At 56.8% G+C, this 17,232-nt stretch overlaps 1 protein-coding gene across 1 annotated transcript in view; it reads right to left on the bottom strand.

Moving 5' to 3' along the window:
* LOC144722446 (regulating synaptic membrane exocytosis protein 2-like) overlaps nt 1-17,232 on the bottom strand; it is a 50,960-nt gene that overhangs the window by 13,771 nt on the left and 19,957 nt on the right. The window contains exons 3-21 of the mRNA XM_078600715.1: nt 14,567-14,913; nt 14,299-14,322; nt 13,434-14,194; nt 13,231-13,307; nt 12,570-12,686; nt 12,284-12,383; nt 10,486-10,609; nt 9,449-9,495; nt 9,148-9,260; nt 8,684-8,725; nt 6,545-6,675; nt 5,907-6,078; nt 5,031-5,172; nt 4,182-4,253; nt 3,881-4,037; nt 3,287-3,406; nt 2,648-2,716; nt 2,274-2,381; nt 295-375 (exon numbers count right to left, since the gene is read on the bottom strand). Coding sequence (XP_078456841.1) covers nt 295-375; nt 2,274-2,381; nt 2,648-2,716; nt 3,287-3,406; nt 3,881-4,037; nt 4,182-4,253; nt 5,031-5,172; nt 5,907-6,078; nt 6,545-6,675; nt 8,684-8,725; nt 9,148-9,260; nt 9,449-9,495; nt 10,486-10,609; nt 12,284-12,383; nt 12,570-12,686; nt 13,231-13,307; nt 13,434-14,194; nt 14,299-14,322; nt 14,567-14,913 — 2,804 coding nt within the window. The remainder of the gene's footprint in view (nt 1-294; nt 376-2,273; nt 2,382-2,647; nt 2,717-3,286; nt 3,407-3,880; nt 4,038-4,181; nt 4,254-5,030; nt 5,173-5,906; nt 6,079-6,544; nt 6,676-8,683; nt 8,726-9,147; nt 9,261-9,448; nt 9,496-10,485; nt 10,610-12,283; nt 12,384-12,569; nt 12,687-13,230; nt 13,308-13,433; nt 14,195-14,298; nt 14,323-14,566; nt 14,914-17,232) is intronic.

Below are 17,232 nucleotides of genomic sequence, written 5' to 3'. Positions count from 1 at the left end.
GCGGGAATCTCGAGTCGTCAGGTTCATAGCGCAGCGTGCTAAACACTACACTACCGTTCCCCCTTACACACACAGTAGCACACGTACACACATAATCATACACATTTACACACTCATTCACACATCGTACTCATACATTTGTACGCACACGGTAACATACTCAAACGTGCATTCATATGCGCACGTGTGTACGAGTCTACGAGTACACGTGTGTACTCGTAGACTCGTACACACGTGCTCACTCAGGCAGGTGAATGTCCGTGCACGCTCACGCACGCAAACCGCCAGCCTCACCGAGATGCCGCGCTCTCCCGGTTTCCATTGACGAGACTCGTAGAGTTTGACAAAATACTCCTCCCATAGCCCTGGTGCAGCCTCGGGACAGCAGGGGATGGACACGTGAAGAGTGCGCACACAATGAGAAACGTGAACGTGCATGGCGACGAACACGGCCGCAGGGCAGAGGCAATGGTGCGGAATTAGACAGAAGAATCAAATAAAGAATAGCGATGCCACCGTGAAAGAGGAGGGCGCTCTGGAGGGCACACGCGTCACGATTTTTTATGTCTCGTGGAACCTGGGAAACCGAGAGCCTTGCGGTCGTTCACATTGCATTCAGAGCCCATCCAGGGCACCCTGATTGCACCACGACTGCCCGAAGCTGGTCTCTCCAGAGGGCCACAAGCACAGGGGCCGCCACTCGTGGTGCACGACTCTCACAGTCGCACCGGTTTCTGTGAAGCCATTTAATCGTGGGAGATACGTCCACATGTGGCCACGTTGACTCAAAATGGACTGTACAATACAGACAAAAACAATAAACATTGCTGATGATGTCCCTACGTAGTCTTTACTAGCCTATGTATACACAGCATCTGCAACTAGGTGGCAGTGACATCACCATGGCAAGTGTGACAGGCTAGGTGCACTTTGAGTCCATGGGGAAGTGTCGAAGAGTCGCTGACAGGTCACGGGACCCAGATGTCATGAGTTGCATGACTGAGATGACTGGCAGATGTACTACCTGTGCTCCCGACTGTGCCAACTTTCTGCATTTTAACCACCCGGTGCTCCGCTCGTTGTTTTGAGCGTCCCTCCTCTGCCCTCTGCTGCTGCTGGAGGGCGATTGCCTCCAACTGCCCAGTAGCATCCTTCACGAGCCTCCTCCACAGAGGCTGACTTTGACATTGCTGGTGCCAGTCAGTGGCAGTTCCAATCATCTTCACTTCCTCCTGTATTGCATCAGTCCATCTCTTCCCTAGCTCGTGCTACTCCTATTTCGTCGCCTCTATCCAGCCAAACAGAAGCTGCTTGGGCATGCGGTGGCTGGGCATGCAGGCTAATGACCCAGTCAACGCAGCGCCTCGCCTGCCAGAGGAGTTCACTGATGGGACTGTGTCCAGATCATTCAAGGATCTGTAAGCTCCTCACACAATCCAGCCTGGTTAAACACAGGATGGATTGTAGGCAGGCCAGCCTGAATATTTCAAACTGGCGCAGATGTTACTTTAAAGGAGTCAATGTTTTGCAAGCATAGAAAAGACCCGGAACTTTGCATGCAACATATACACACACGCACACGCACGCCAATACAGCATGTGCATTCTCTACTCCAGGCGAGATGTCCACGACGTTTATTCACCCCCACAATGCCTTAAGCCACCACCTTCACCCACACAACTCATCAGGTATGTGTTGTGATCGCTAGCGCGGCGCTCACGTACTACGCAGCCTCGCTATGCGGCGTATGCGTGAGAACAGGAGCACTACCGAGTGAGCATAAAACCCACGGCCGACAAAGGCCCCTTTGAATTATGAGCATCCCACATGTCCCCTGCCATCACAATCTCCCCTACGTTGCTCACTGAGGACCGCGCCTGCACCGAGAGGGCTAAAGTCCAGCGAGCCTCTGCACTGCCCCTACTAAGGTCTATCCAGGCCGCTGGGACATGAGGCATCTCTTCCTGCGTCCTCTCATATCGCACGCGAGCCCTGCTGTTGGGGGACTGGCATGAGGTACGTGCATCTGAAGGCGGCGCAGCTTCCCCTGCTGCCTAAAACGCTCACCCCAGTGCGCAGGGAGAAGCACCGGACAGTGCCAAGGTGAGCGAGGGAGAGAGTGGACCGAAGCAACCAAGGGCACAGGCATCGCATGTTCACTTGAAAAACACAGCGTGAGCCAAGCACGTGGGTGGGTGAGTGAGTGGGTCGGCAAGTGAGTGGGTGAGCGAGCCGGTGAGTGGGTGGGTGGTGAGCAAGTGGGTGACACACACCTGTGCGGTGTGCGCTGCATGCAGTGCTGTGTGGCGGACTGCTCGTGTGACAGGAGGAGGCTGATGGCGTCCTCCCTGGAGATTGGAATCACTGGGATGAATGCGTTGCTGCAAATTTACGAATACATTTAAAATAAACTTTACTCCAACAAAACATTCGTGCAAGACTTGCACAGAGAAATGTAAATCACCCGAACAAAACAACTCGACACGCGGAGTGTATAGCTGGCTGAAACAAATGTGTAAACAAATAAGGCATGAAGCGAGCGTGAAGACAGACGGAGAGGACCGGGTGCCTGGCATTACCATACCCCCGGCGTTACCCATGCACATCGCCCATGCTCTCTATAGTCACCAGCATCCCCCAGCGTTACCTGTGCCCCCCCTCGCCCCATGCGGTTGCCCCGTGGCCCGGCTTGGCCCTGGGCAAGGTGGTGAAGTGACTGCACACACAGGCACCGGGTCAGCCACTCCCACATCCACTGCACAGCAGTCGCTCAACGCATAGCTCCCACTCACACACAGCTACACATAGCCACACACTCGCACAGCCACACACAAAGCCACACATCCACAGTTCATAAAGGACGGTAAGTGGCGTGGGAGAGCGAGTGAAAATGACAGTGAAAGTGAGAGAGTGAGTAAAAGTGAGTGAGAGAGCGAGTGAGAGCGAATGAGAGCGAGATGGTGAGCGATAGCGAGTGAGTGAGCGCACCCTCCCAGGACACGGGAGATCGTACTGCACCACACACCAACCCAGCAGCAGCACCACCACCGCACACGTCGTCCCCACACCCCATATACCCCACACACCTGCATCGTGTGTAGAGCGTTTAGTGTGTGCAGGTATGGTGTGATGTTCACGTTGTGTGATGGTGAACGGAGTGTGTGCAGTTTGCGGTGTATGCAGAGTATGTCGTGTGTCACACATGGGGTGTGGTGTACGGAGCTGGTCTGAGGTGAGTGTATGGTGAGGGTGTGGTATGCGGTGTGCAGGGCGCGCTGGCGAGTACCGGTCGGGTTCAGGCGAGTACTGCTCTGCAAGGCCTCTGCAGCACTCTCCTCTCGCCGGCCCATCCTGTGGTCGTCGCGGTGACCGGGAATGTCGGCTGCAGCCTTCCTGGTCCACACCACTGCCCAAGACAGGGAAGCCACACGAAGATTCCCCACGTGGCCCAAGTACTCTTACGAGCACTCCAACACGTAAGGATGTATGTTGAACTTCTTTCACACCGTACGTAGCCAACCGTGCTAACCAGGTACTCATTTGAGGCTGAGTCAGAAGGGGGGAGGCCTAGGATCGGTTCAACAAATCATCACTTGTGTTAGCCCTGAGCAGAAATCGAACTCAGGCCACTGGGTTCGTAGCATAGGGAGGTAACGGCTACACTACACATGGACACACACACACACACACAAGTAAAACACACACGAGTAAGCAGCCAGTGTGCTCTTGGTACATTATGCGAACGTAGGAATGCCAGTGTGCTACCCAGTCCCCTGTGTAGTGTGCGGTGTACTGTGTGTGGTGTCCCATGTGGTGCGACGTGTAGCGCTCCATGCACTGCTCCGCGCGGTTCCGTGCGGGGCGGCGTGTGGTGCAGCACCTGGTGCTGTGGGGATGCGGGGACTGCGAGCGCGAGCGGCTGCGTTTGTCGGGGTGGTGCGGCGACACGGAGCGAGAGCGAGACCCTCCCCGGTGCCTGGGCGGCCCCGGCACCACCAGGGCCACGCCGCGCCTCTCGCGGCTACGGTGGCGCGTCACTGCCAAGCAAACCACACGAGGTCACACACAACCACATGAGGTCACACGAGTTCACGGGGAACGTTATCTCCGTGGTGAAACACACGCGATGGCCACGCGGAGACATGAGCCGGGCCCTGGAACCGAAGCAAAAGGCCTCTCACCTGGACTCACGGCTCCAATGCCATCGTCCGTCTCGTAGTCCGACCCCTCCTTCTCACCGATCCGCGGAGACCCTGTGCATGTCACGCACAAAGACAAAGATCCCCCCTATAGTCTGAACAGACTCCTGGGACAAGTGCTGTCAGCGAGCTCCTATGAAGGCCAACAGGGCACCACTCGAGGTGGCCGGCACTACACCCAGCCACCTTTGTCTCCCGAGTGCTGATGATGGCATATAATTCCCAATACCAGGTACTCATTTAAGGCAGAGTCCACGTGGGAGAGGCCGAGGAGTGGTTCAAATCATTGTTACTGATGTTGGACATAAGCAGGAATCGAACTCGGGCCACCGAGTTCGTAGTGCAGTGCGCTAACCACTCTGCTACTACTCCCCACGTGTCCTTTGCATTCCAGTGATATGCACACACAAAGACAAAGAAAAACATCCCCCGTATAACCTTAACGGACTGTTGGGGCAAGTGCTGTCAGCATGCACTTCTGAAGGTGAGCACTGCACACTAGGGGGTGGTTGGCCAGCACCACGCCATTTCTCTCCCCAGTGGCGATGTTTACACACCACATCAGGTACTCATTTGAGGCTGAATCGACCTAGGGAAGGCCCTGAACCGATTCAGATAATCGTCACTGTTGTTGACCGTGAGCGGGAATTGAATCGGGTCGCCGGGTTCGTAGTGAAGCGTGCTAACTGCTGCGTCACGCACCCCACATACACACATAGGTCCACATACGCATGACACACCGTCCACACAAATATTTTGTGTGTGTGTGCACGAAGTATGTGCGTGTGTTCGGGTGTCCGGGTGTCAACGCGTCTCCACACGCTGCCTCACGCGTGAGTCGGCGGTCGGCCTGCGGGCGCCGCGGCAGGTACGGTGACTGGGCAGGCAGCGCCAGCGAGGAGAGGTCGTGCGTCTGCAGCTTGTACCAGTGCGGCTCGTCGTCCAGCAACGCCGTCTCCAGCTCGATCAGGATCTGCAGCGGCACGAGCATCACAAGCGGCACGAGCGATCGCGTGCGCTCACGCTCCGCTGGCCCGGCTCACCAACCGGGGAACCACCACCCTCCCTGACTGACCTCACGAGCTTGACCCAGGTCAGTCTCGCAAATCAGACTCATCCTGCTTACTTGAAGCTTGAACTCATGGTGGAGCGGAGGCAGCGCGTCCCTCGCCAACAAGCAGCGCACCAGTCCACCAAGCACCATGGGGATGTCAAGGGCGGTTGTCGTATGGACAAACTCGCCTCGCTATAGGATTGTGGAGTGTCCATCACTCGCTTGCACTACACCATTCATTTTATAATTATGCAGGTGGGCGTACACATATGTATTCAGATGCACACACGTGTCAAAAGTGAAAGATGGCCCATACAGTATAAACAGAATTTTGAGGCAAGTGCTGTTCAGGAGCACCTCTGAAGACTGGCATGGTACACAAGGGGATGGGTGGCCAGCAGAAAGCCCGGCTGCCTTTGTCTCCCCAGTGCTGATGTCTTAACGCCACACCAGGTACTAATTTGAGGCTGAGTCGACCTAGGGGAGGCCCAGAACCCAATCGGATAATCACCACTGGTGTTGGCTGTAAGCGAAAATCGAACTCTGGTCTCTGTTGGGTTTGTAGCGCAACATGCTGTCCGCTGCACTACCGCGTGTGTGCGTACACACACGCACATACACGCGTGCGCGCACAACCACGCCAGCACACCCACCTCCCCCAGGAAGTCGCTGTCCTCGTCGTGGATGCGTGCCTGGTCCCACAGCGTCACCTCCAGCATCCGCTCGCGGAACTCGCTGCGGCGCACGGGGCAAAACACGAACGTCTGGCCCCAGTGCGGCTCCAGCGTCTTGCGCAGCGTCTTGGTTCGCCGCTTGCTCTTGTCGCTGCCATACGGCGACGCACGCACCAGCAGAACACGCGCGCGGTTAGTGTGTGCACGTGCCAGTAGGGTCTGTGCACGCTCAATTAAAGGAAGAGACGAGCTCACACCTCGCTCCTGTCCACCTCTCCCCTCTCGTCTGACTCTACTCCCCTCCACCCTCTCTGCTCCGGGAACACAAAGGTCTCTTGTCCCCAGTCAATTTCCGCCCAGTAGGAGGCCGCTCATTCCCCTCTGATGCAACCGTATTCTCGAACTCCTTTACCCCAGGAATCCGTACTGTCGACTGCCTGCCACTGCTTAAACTCTGGGCTCCAGGCCTCCCTCTACTCCTCTGCCTATGGCTGACAGCCTCTTTCTCTTTATAACATAAATATACCCACTGCTTCTGTACGACGCCCTTATATGCGGCTGCGTGTAGATGCTCTGTACGTGCACGTGCCCAACCAGCAGGTCCCCCGCGTGCGCACCTGCGGTCGGGCAGGAAGTAGAGCTTGACGTAAGGGTTGCGTGGTCGCCCATCGTCGCGAGCCGGGAGGTCGGCTGCCCCCAGCACCGTGACGATGAGCTGTTCACCCGGTTTGTCGTACCACAGCTTTACCTGTACATGCACCCAGCAGCATAAACAACCACCATCATACAACAACAACACAACAACCGCCATTCGCCACTAAGTGGCGGTGACGTCACCACGACGCTTGTGCTAGGCTATGTGCACCTTGAGGCCACGTGAAGTGTCGACCGCCTGCTGGCAGGAGGTCACGGGGCAGACCCAGCAGGTGCCACGGGTCGACTGACCGAGATGACCGAGATGACTGGCTGATGCACCACCTGTGCCCCCTACTGTACCAACTTGCTGTGCTTTAGCCACCCAGCGCTCCGCTAGTTGTTGTGAGTGTCGCTCCTCTGCCTCCAACTGCCCAGTAGCGGCCTTCACGAGCCTCCTCCACAGAGGCCGATCTCGACACCGCTGGTACCAGTCATCGGCAAGTCCACTCAGCTCCACATCCTCCTGTACCACATCACTCCATCTCTTCTCTAGCCCATGCCGCGCCCGTTTAGCCCCCTCTATCCGGCCGAACAAAAGCTGTTTGGGCATGCGGTGATTGGGCATGCGGGCTACATGGCCCAGCCAACGCAGCCTTGCCTGCCGGAGGAGCTCACCGATGGGACTTTGTCCAGATATTTCGAGGATTTGTAGGCTCCTCACAAAATCCAGCCTGGTTAAACCCAGGATGATCGTAGACAGGCCTGCCTAAATGTTTCTAACTGGCAAATATGTTCCATTTGGGGGTGTCCACGTTTAGCAAGCATGGAGAAGGGAGGGAATGACTGTGGCCGAGAAGACCCAAAGCTTCGTGCGGAGCGACAGACCAGGTAGCTTCCACACAGCGTTACGCAACCGATGAAAAGATAATGCCGCTCGACTGATTCGGAGTGAGACCTCTGCTGTTAAACCGAAGCCGGTCATGAGCACACTGCCCAGGTATGGGAAACTCTCCACTCTCTCCATAACTGCCCCATCACCGATTGGGAGTTGTGAGGGTGGAGTGCCCGATGGTACAAAATACTCAGGCAGGTGCTTCGTTTTGGTGGGGCTGATGGTAAGGCCCCACCTCTTAGTGGCACACTCCAGTTTCAGTAGCAGTGCCTCCAACTCCTCCTCTGAGTGAGCCGCAATTACCAGGTCGTCGGCATACATAACGTGGTTGACCAATAGGGAGCCATGCCTTGACCGCACCCGGGCATCGATCAGCCTCCCATTGTATCTGTACCAGATGGAAATTCCTCCAGTACAGCCATGGAAAGATTATTAAACGACGTGGGCAAAAAATATGTTCAACAATGTAGAAGCCAGATGACATCCCCATCGCACCCCAAAGTGAAGAGGAAATGGCTCTGACTCCTGGCCGTGCGGCTGTCCTTGGGTCAGGGACTCCGAAAAAACGAAGAACAACCCAGAGCCCTAGCCTATCGATGGTATCATAGGCCTTGACCAGGGCAATAAAGCAGAAGAGTAGGTCCTACTTAAATTCTTTACATCTGCTGTAGCAGACGGACAGAATATGGCATCTATGCAGGACCACAAGCTTTTCCTCAGTGTGCCTGGCAAGGCGATGTTCAAAAATCAACTGATTAGGAAAGAAAGAGTTGATGAGACAGGGTCGGAGAGATGGAGTCAGACAGACCGGGATGGAGAAACCGGGTTGGAGAGTTAGGGAAAGAGAGACAAAGTTAGAGAGACAGTGTTAGACAGAAACAGACACACCAAGATAGAGGGTCTCTGCTATCTACCTCCATTCGCCGGGACTCTAGAGTCTGATGAAGAGGAGGCAGCACGACCCTGAGATTCGTCTATGCCACATCACAAAGAGCACTGCCCCACACATCATCCTGGCGGCCAGTTCCAGTGAGACCGAGAGTGAGGTGGTTCGATGAGCCCGTAGCGCCCCCACCCTCCATGTCACGTGTCCTCCGGGCAGCCTCCTCCTGGCCGTGCTGGCGGCGGTGGCACGCGTGAGTTTACTGTACAGTGCTCAGGGGCATGCGGTGCTCTGGGCTGTGCGCTCACGGCGCAAGCGAGCGGGGCTGCCGGGCCGTTACTGTACCTGCAGCTGCGGCCCGAGCCACCGCCTGCCCACGACTCGAGGCTGGGAGCCGCCGGGACACAGCAGCAGCAGCCGCAACAACAAAGAGGGTGACACTCAAGACAAGGACATGCGGCGTGAGCAACACAAAAACGCACGTGCGCAGCATGAGCAATGCAAACAAGGCATGGGCAACAAAAAAAATACACAATGTGAGTGACAAAGTATATATTAAATGTAAAAAATATACTTTTTTTATTCCATATTACGAATGTGTAACTCAGCTAGAGCAAAATCATGGAGACAACACAAGCATAAAATGAAAATGAAATGTAGCTGCCTCCTCCCCACGCTGGTGTGAAGCATGCTAGGGAGGGTGAGCGAGGTAAGCAATGCAGTGTGAGCATTGAGTGAAGCGAGCGCGAGGGAGCGTGCGAGTTAAGTGAGCATGTGTGAGCAAGGTAAGTGAGCGTGCATCCACCCACAGACAGACGTCCTGGCAAGATCTGCGGGGCATCCCTGAGCAGACCCGAGCTGGTGAGAGACGTAACGGAGGTGGAGAGCTGATCCATCTTGCTCGACTCGAAAGAGCTGGAGCCTGGAGCAGCAGCATTAGAAGACATCATCTTCCGCCAGCACTCAGCAGCAACACCAACAGTGGCACCGGAAACATCAGCGCATAAGGCATTACGTCACACGAGCACACGGCACCGGTGACAGGAGCGCAGACTCGTCAGCACGAGACGCATGCAAGTGACGATGGCGGCCGTACAGAATTCCACTCACTGGATTCGAGCTGCACCTGGGTGACCTCGGGGATCTTGGAAGCGTCTCTGTAACGGTACCGGCAGGGGCCAAGGCCGCGGTTACGCACACGAGCGACGCGCCCACTGGCGTCTCACGGCTCACGCGTGCGTGTGTGCGAGCGTGTGTGTGTGCGTGTGCGAGCGTGTGTGCGAGCAAGTGCGCGCGAGCGTGTGTGCGAGCGTGTGTGTGTGCGTGTGCGAGCGTGTGTGCGAGCAAGTGCGCGCGAGCGTGTGTGCGAGCGTGTGTGTGTGCGTGTGCGAGCGTGTGTGCGAGCAAGTGCGCGCGAGCGTGTGTGCGAGCGTGTGTGTGTGCGTGTGCGAGCGTGTGTGCGAGCAAGTGCGCGCGAGCGTGTGTGCGAGCGTGTGTGTGTGCGTGTGCGAGCGTGTGTGCGAGCAAGTGCGCGCGAGCGTGTGTGCGAGCGTGTGTGCGAGCGTGTGTGCGAGCGTGTGTGCGAGCGTGTGTGCGAGCGTGTGGGCGAGCAAGTGCGCGCGAGCGTGTGTGCGAGCGTGTGTGTGTGCGTGTGCGAGCGTGTGTGCAAGCGTGTGTGCGAGCGTGTGCGTGGGCCCACGACAAAGGCCGCTCGGAGAAACTACGGCGTGCTCGGCGGTCGCACGCACGGAACCCCGGGGGAGGTGCCCACACGGGAAACTTTTCCCAGCGGGTCTCGCACTAAGAGGGCCCTACAAAGCGGATGTTCTATGCTGCCAATGATGCCTGTGTTCCTGTATGGATCAGAGAGCTAGACCCGAGGTGATATGAACTGTGTGGCTATGAGTACGATTGGAAGTAAATCCAAGCACGTCTGAGTGTCAATACGTGTGTGACTGCAGCTGCGTGTGCCAGTACGTGAGATTTTGAGTAAGTACGAGTGAATATGTATGTTGAACTTCTTTCGCACCATACATAGCCAACCGTGCTAATATGAGTGTGGGTACGTGAGACTGTGAGTACACGTGTGATTGTAAGCGTGCGAGTACATGCGTGAGTCCGCATGCGAGTACACGCATGCTGCCCACCTGAGTGGTCTTGCTACCAGCAGTTCCACCTGTGGAGACGGCTTGGATTGCAGGATTATATTGTAGACCTCCTCGAATGAGGCTCCCCGCAAGAGCCGCCCGTTCCACTCCAGCACCTCATCGCCTGCGCAGGGACACGTGCACGTGCCCCACTCACACCCGCTTCACAGAACCACGTGCACGTGACACCACTGCATCTCCATGGAACACGCAAGGTTGGAAACACACGCTTGTAATCCAAGTGTGGTTTTCTGGCTCTCACCACCTACATATCCGCTTCATTGACCTGGTCAAGGCCTACGATGCCATCAAGATGCTATAACTTGGTGTTATTCCTCATGTATTCCGGATCCCTCATCCTTTGCCCACAATAACAAAAGATCTTTGTAATGGTGAGCAGGCCTGCGTAGAACTGCCTGGCTGGGAGTCAGAGTCATTCACCTTGGAGTGCCACAGGGATGCACTCTTGCTCCCACATTATTTGACGTGTTTTTTTGACCAGGTAGTTCGAGAAGATTTCCATGGCTGTGCCATAGGAATTTCCATCTGGTGCAGATACAGTGGGAGGCTTAACGGGCAACTTCAAGAGTAATTCAACCTCTGCCATTGCCCACAGTAGCTCAAGGTGGAATCTCGAAGTAAGAAATGCTAAACACACAGCCCATCTCTGAAGTCCACACGTTAACTTCCTGCGAAAGGTGAGAGCACTTTCGCAATAGGAACTGGTGTTCAGGCTGTAAACAAATAGAACAGGTGGATTGATGACTGCACTGTGCTGATGAGTCCTAATCCTAATGAGGACGAAACCGGTATGTACACAAACAACAACGACAGCCGCCATTCGCCAGCAAATGGTGGTTACGTAAGCACAGCACTTTTGCGAGGCTTGGTGGACTTTGGGCCCACGTGAAGTGTCGAAGGCTGGCTGTCAGGTCACGGGACAGATCCAGGTATTATGGGTTGACTGAATGGGAAGACTGACAGATGCACCACCTATGCCCCCTACTGTGCCAAATTGTTGATTAATGAGCATAGCAGCTGATTAATATCAGCCTTTTTCCCCCGCAATGGCATTACTTAAAGCCACCGAGAGAGGTGGGTGATGCTTTTCCACTCCACGGGAGTGTCACGGTAAGCACGCTGTTCTTCAAATCCGGCGACTCAAGTTCGATTCCTGCTCATTCCCAATAACAGTGAAAATTGTATGAACCAATTCTGAGCCTTCCCTAAATCGATTCAGCCTTTAAGGAAGTACCTGGTGCGGTGTAAACATCAGCACTGGGGAGTCAAAGGAGGCCGGATGTAGTGTTGGGCATCCACCTCTTAGTGTTATGCAAGCTAACAGCACTTGCCCCAGACAGTCTAAAGTAAACTAAAACTAAACAATTTTTATCTTACCAGGTAAGACCCACTCAGCTATATATCTCTTTTTCAGAAGTGACCTCAACGAAGTGGCTTATCATGTGGATATTGATAGCACCCAAAGATTCTAAACGCGTGATGTTGATTCTAAATGTGGAGGGAAAAAGGACCCAGAGAAGAATCCACGTAACCACGGGGAGAGAGAGAGACATGCACACTCCACATATACGGGCATCAAGGTCGGGATCGAATCCACGACCTCCCGTATACCAGACGGGGCAGTTAACATCTCGGCGCCGTGGCGCCCACGGTAGCAAGACGAAAAGTCTATACCGGAGATGACAGTCTCGGACACACTCGTAACCTTCGATTAGCACAGTTGGCTATGTTGCGAAAGAAGTTCAACATACATACGCACAAAGGGAAATGCACCCACCTGCCTGCAGCCTCCCCATGATGTCTGCGAGACTGCCACGTTTCACCTTGGTGATAAACGCACACAGCTTCCCCGGCTCCGTCATCTTCCCTCCCACCACCTGCACAGCCACCTCTCCAGTGAGCCTCTCACAGCCACACGTCACGCATACCTACACCTCCACGAGCCACGCTGCTCTCACAGCCACCCACGCCTCCAGTAAGCTCCCAACACGTCTTCTGCACAAGAGCGACGGTGTTCCACAGCGCCTTCGCCCCCCCTACACGACTCGCCCCCCCCCCCGTACCTTGAGGCCCAGCACGGCGCCAGAGTCGCGAGGCACAGAGCCGTCCTTAAGGCGCTTGTTGAGCACGATGCGCCCGATGAGGCGGTCGCCCTCGCGCGACGGCTGCCACGTGACGGGCTGTGGGCACAGGGACTTGTGCTCACGCGGGGATGTCATCACGGCCACAACTTAAGTGCGGGATGAATAGGAACCGCTTGGGTGAGCAGCGTAAGATCCCGGACCACAGAGGCAACGAGAAGGAGTGAGAATGGGTGCGAGAGACAGGACACACTCACTCATTGACTCACTCACCCCCCTCACTCACTCACTCACCCACTGACTCCCCCCCTCACTCACTGACTCACCCACTAACTCACCCCCTCACTCACTCACTCACCCACTAACTCACCCCCTCACTCACTCACCCACTGACTCCCCCCCTCACTCACTGACTCACCCACCCACTGGCTCGCTTGCTCAAGAGAAGGACAGAAAGGAAGCAAGTAGAGGGGATGAAATGGAAGTTTCGAGGAAAGTCTTCAAAGCAGAGAGAGGCGACAGGCCGAGTGCCCTGAAGAGGAGGGACAAGTTCGTGGGGGGAGGGAACCCTCGGGCGAGCAGAGCCGTCCCGCGGCCCCGCTCGCCGCTCCACTGTCGAAGGTCGGGGGTCAGGTGGCCTCACCGTCGCCAGGAGGGAGGGGTCTCCACTTGGGTACGTGCGAGCCACGTCGCGCTTGTACGGGTCCCGATCTGCGGCCGCTGGGGGGAGACAAGGGCGGAGGGCGGCACGACCACTCAGCGTGGCGAGTTCTGCTTCCCCGGCGATGGCAGCGCCCCGCCAGGCCTCACAGCGGAGCCCACACCGCCGCCGCACCCGGCACCTACCCGTGTCGCCGGCGCCCTCGCTCTCGCCCTCCTCCTCGTCGGGGCAGCTGCTGTACTCTGGCGTCGACTCTTCGGTACTGCTGGTAGAGCGGTGCCGAGATTTCTTCACCTCGAGCGCTTTCTGCTGCTGCTGCACGCATCGCATGCCATCCGACCGATCCGAGCCCAGCGAGTCGTTCCACGCCACCGCGGCGCCGTCCGTACCGTCCCGGCGTCGACAGGGTCCGCGGGCCCCGTGGCCGCGGGCGTCCGGGCACCGGCCCGGGGACACGGGGCCGCGCCGGATGCCCCGGAACAGGCGGGGGGCGTCCGGTACCCCGGGTTCGGCGGGCGGCACGAGGGCCCGCCGGTGCCGCGGGCGGTCGGCACGGCCGGCGAGGGGCCCCGGGTACGCCGTCTCGTCCGCCTCGGTGACCGGCAGCGCCACGTCGCTGTGCCGCCGCTCGTGCCGAGCGCGGGAGGCCTCCGCGTGGATACGCATCTGCCGCTCGTACGGCTGCGGCTTCGCCGGGTGGCGTGCCAGATTGGGGTCGCTGCGGTAACGGGCCAGCATCTCGGCATCGTCGGCGCGGCCACCTCGGAGCGGCCCGCACGCCGCCTCGCCGGCATAGCGGTAAGGTAGCCGTGGATCGGTGGCACTGGGAGGCCCGTCGCCCCCTCTCGTCCGCAGGCAGCCGTCCATTCCACGTCCCATCACTCCCGGAGGCCGCCGGCCAGTGACCCCCTCCGGGCATTCCGATGGGACGGCCGGGCCTCGACTCCTGGCACGTACGCACGTGGGGTCATGGGGTTATGGGCGCGCCGGGCCAGCGTGGGGGGTGGTGCGACGAGCGTGGTGGGGGACCGGCCGGGCGGCCAAACTCACCTGTGGTTATTCATGATCGGCGAGCTGCTCCGCCGGCGTTGCCACGCAGCCAGAAACACGAGCAAGGGGGGAACACGGGAACGCAAAGAGCGATGTCAGAACCAGGAGGAGCACCGCGACGCCGAGCCACTGATACAATTACGTTTTTCATCACCCTGACCGGCGAATCTCGTGCTAATCGTGGGCAAGGGCCAACCGCTCAACTGCCCGTCCAACGCGGGGGCTGACATGAAGCGGGTGGGGTGCGCAATCACGCTGGGCCGCCCACCCATGGACGGCCGGTAGCTCTGGCCGGGTGGAGCCGCTGTCCGTGGTGCCGCGGGGCGGTGAGCGACATCCCTTCCTGCCGTTCCCCCGTGCCCGTCCGGGCTGCGCCAGCTGCGTCTTCCCGTCGCGGCTCCGCCTACCCCGTGAGGCGGTTTCCCCTCCGTCCGCCTCGTGATTTCCGCCGCGGCCACCCCGGACCTTGCGCTCACGTCCGAGGGCCGCCCCAGGGTCGCTCTGCTCTTCCGCACCCGGCCCTTCGCTGGGGCCGACCGCCGGCCCAAAGAACCAGGCGCCTGACTTGGTGAGGAGCTCCTGCTGCTTGCGGCAAAGGTTGCAGACCCAGATCACCTGTGCCCAGGTTTCGCACGCACGCACGCACGCCCAGGTTACCCAGATGCAAGGGCACACCCACACGTAGAAACGTAAACACACACGTTCACAGCGGAGAGGGGCAGCATGAGGAGCATAGGAAGAACAGCTGTGTAACCAACGCCGACAGAACTAAGGCCATAACCCTATCCCATTCACTGACCCTAACCCTTTTTACTGTCAGCGTGCGGCATGCAACAATGGCTCGGCCAGCCCGGCTCCCCTCGCAATGGAGCACGGTAAGAGCATTACCCTAATCTCCGACTGCTGCAATATTCCCAATGCCGCATATCAACTCACAACCAATCAGCGCGCAGCGCCCGGCAGAAATCCACACGTGTGCCACACACTGTAATTGCGCACCCCGCAGAAACTTTGGATTTGGAGCGGTGACGTAGCCCGGCATTAACATGCTCGCTGCTTGTTGCAGGCAGGGGTTTGTGGTTAAAATTTGGTGGGCTGCCCTGGTTATTACCACAGGTGTATTGCAGACTGCGTCTGTGAAGCATAGCAGTGCCTTTATGATGGCCCTGTGCTATAAGAATGTCTCGGATACCAAGCGTACCCAACTGTACTTGTTCACTGTTACGATCGTCTGCAGTCACACCGAGCCGGCGACCGTGTGGCCTCCCTCACACCACACTTCCACAGATCCATTATTTAAACTCTGCAACGCACAGTTTCCATCCACTCTCAGACGGAGGTGTGGGAAACCACAGCAAAGTGGGAAAGTAGCCAGAACCGGTGCCAATAATTGCCAAGCTCTGCGGTCCTATATTTGGACATTTGATATTGCTAAATGTTGGATGGAAACCGGAGAACCCGGAGAAATCCCACACTTGTGAGGGCGACAACACTCAATCCCCATCTTAATTTTTGGAGCTTTCGTGACTGCAGGAATTATTCTTTGGTTCTTTCGGTTAAGTCACGTCTAAAGATAAAATAATAAATTAAAATAATAGCGACGTTTCGATTGCAACACAAGCAATCATCATCAGGCATAAGAGAAATAGCAACAAAAATCTAACTAGAAAACTATAGACAGACATACAAGCAGACAGACATCACAAGGACACAACGAGAGAGGACACATATCGGCACAGAGGGGTCGTTTCTGTGACGGTCCCTTAAATATAGGGAGGGGGGGCGGGGACGGAGAGAGGGAGGGGGCAGAGAAAATTAGCATATCAATGAGTGGACGGCAACGTGTTGCTGCTGCGCAAGTAAGATGACGACGTGGCACTGCACGCAAGCTTGAAAATTAGGAGAAAGACACACTAAAATTAAATAACCTCGCAAAATATCGAAATGTGATGTAATGCAACACAGAGAGTCGGTCAACACACAATTAACGCATAGCCTGGTTGATTACGTATTTCAATCCCCATACAGATGAAACAGGGCTCTCTTAAGCGGCCTCATCAGGAAGCCATGGGGTCAGACTCCACGACCCAGCAGCCAACCAATTGCGCACCGTCACCCCGAGCGACCCTAGGATCATGGCGTTGCCATTTCAAATCACGCAGAGGCCCGCGAAGGAGCTTAGCCCTAAACAACCTCGATACGGCAGAGGCGCCAAGCAAGAGTGTCCGTGGCTCCTTGAGGGAGCGGAGATCAAAGCATTCCATCACCGAATCCCGCCGCGCGATCGCGAGGGCGTCGCTCCTGAGGGAGGTCTCTGGCCGCCACGGCAGAACACGCCGCGACCCGTGGCCAGAGGGCCGCTGGCGGCCACACGGGGACAGGAGACGGGCCCTGCTGAGTGGCCAGGGTGTTTGCTATTCTGCCCGTCACGGCCTTCCGAGACAACAGCACCGGACGCCCTGAACGTGGCGATATGAGCAGTGTGCCACCCATGCCGGCAGCACCTCGAGTGGCTTCTCACAGAGCGCCTCTCATCAGCGATATCGCAGCGCCGCACAAGATACAGCAGCAGACACTCAATGTGACAGTAACTCTTGGTTTGAAGCGTTCGTGACTGCAGGAAGTACTCTTTGGTTATTTCGGTAAAGTCACGTAGAAAGAAAATAAATTAAATAGAATACGACGTTTCGATTACAACACAAGCAGTTGTCGTCAAGTAGAACTACATTTGAGAGAGAGACAAAGCACAGACACGGAGACACACGTGACTTTACCGAAAGAACCAAAGAGTCGTAACTCTTGAGACTAAACAAATGGTGAAGCACATAAAAATGCAATTTCTAAGCAGGGCTCCGAGACACGCCGCGGTTACGTGCGGGTGCTACATGTCCATAGTGGATCGCATTGCACGCTCTTCTACGGCAGGACGGATTC

The sequence above is a fragment of the Lampetra planeri genome, chromosome 14 (assembly GCF_965212315.1).
Source record: "Lampetra planeri chromosome 14, kcLamPlan1.2.h2, whole genome shotgun sequence".
Lineage (NCBI taxonomy): Eukaryota > Metazoa > Chordata > Hyperoartia > Petromyzontiformes > Petromyzontidae > Lampetra > Lampetra planeri.
Note: the sequence above shows the minus strand (reverse complement) of the source record. Positions and strands in the feature narration are given on the sequence as shown.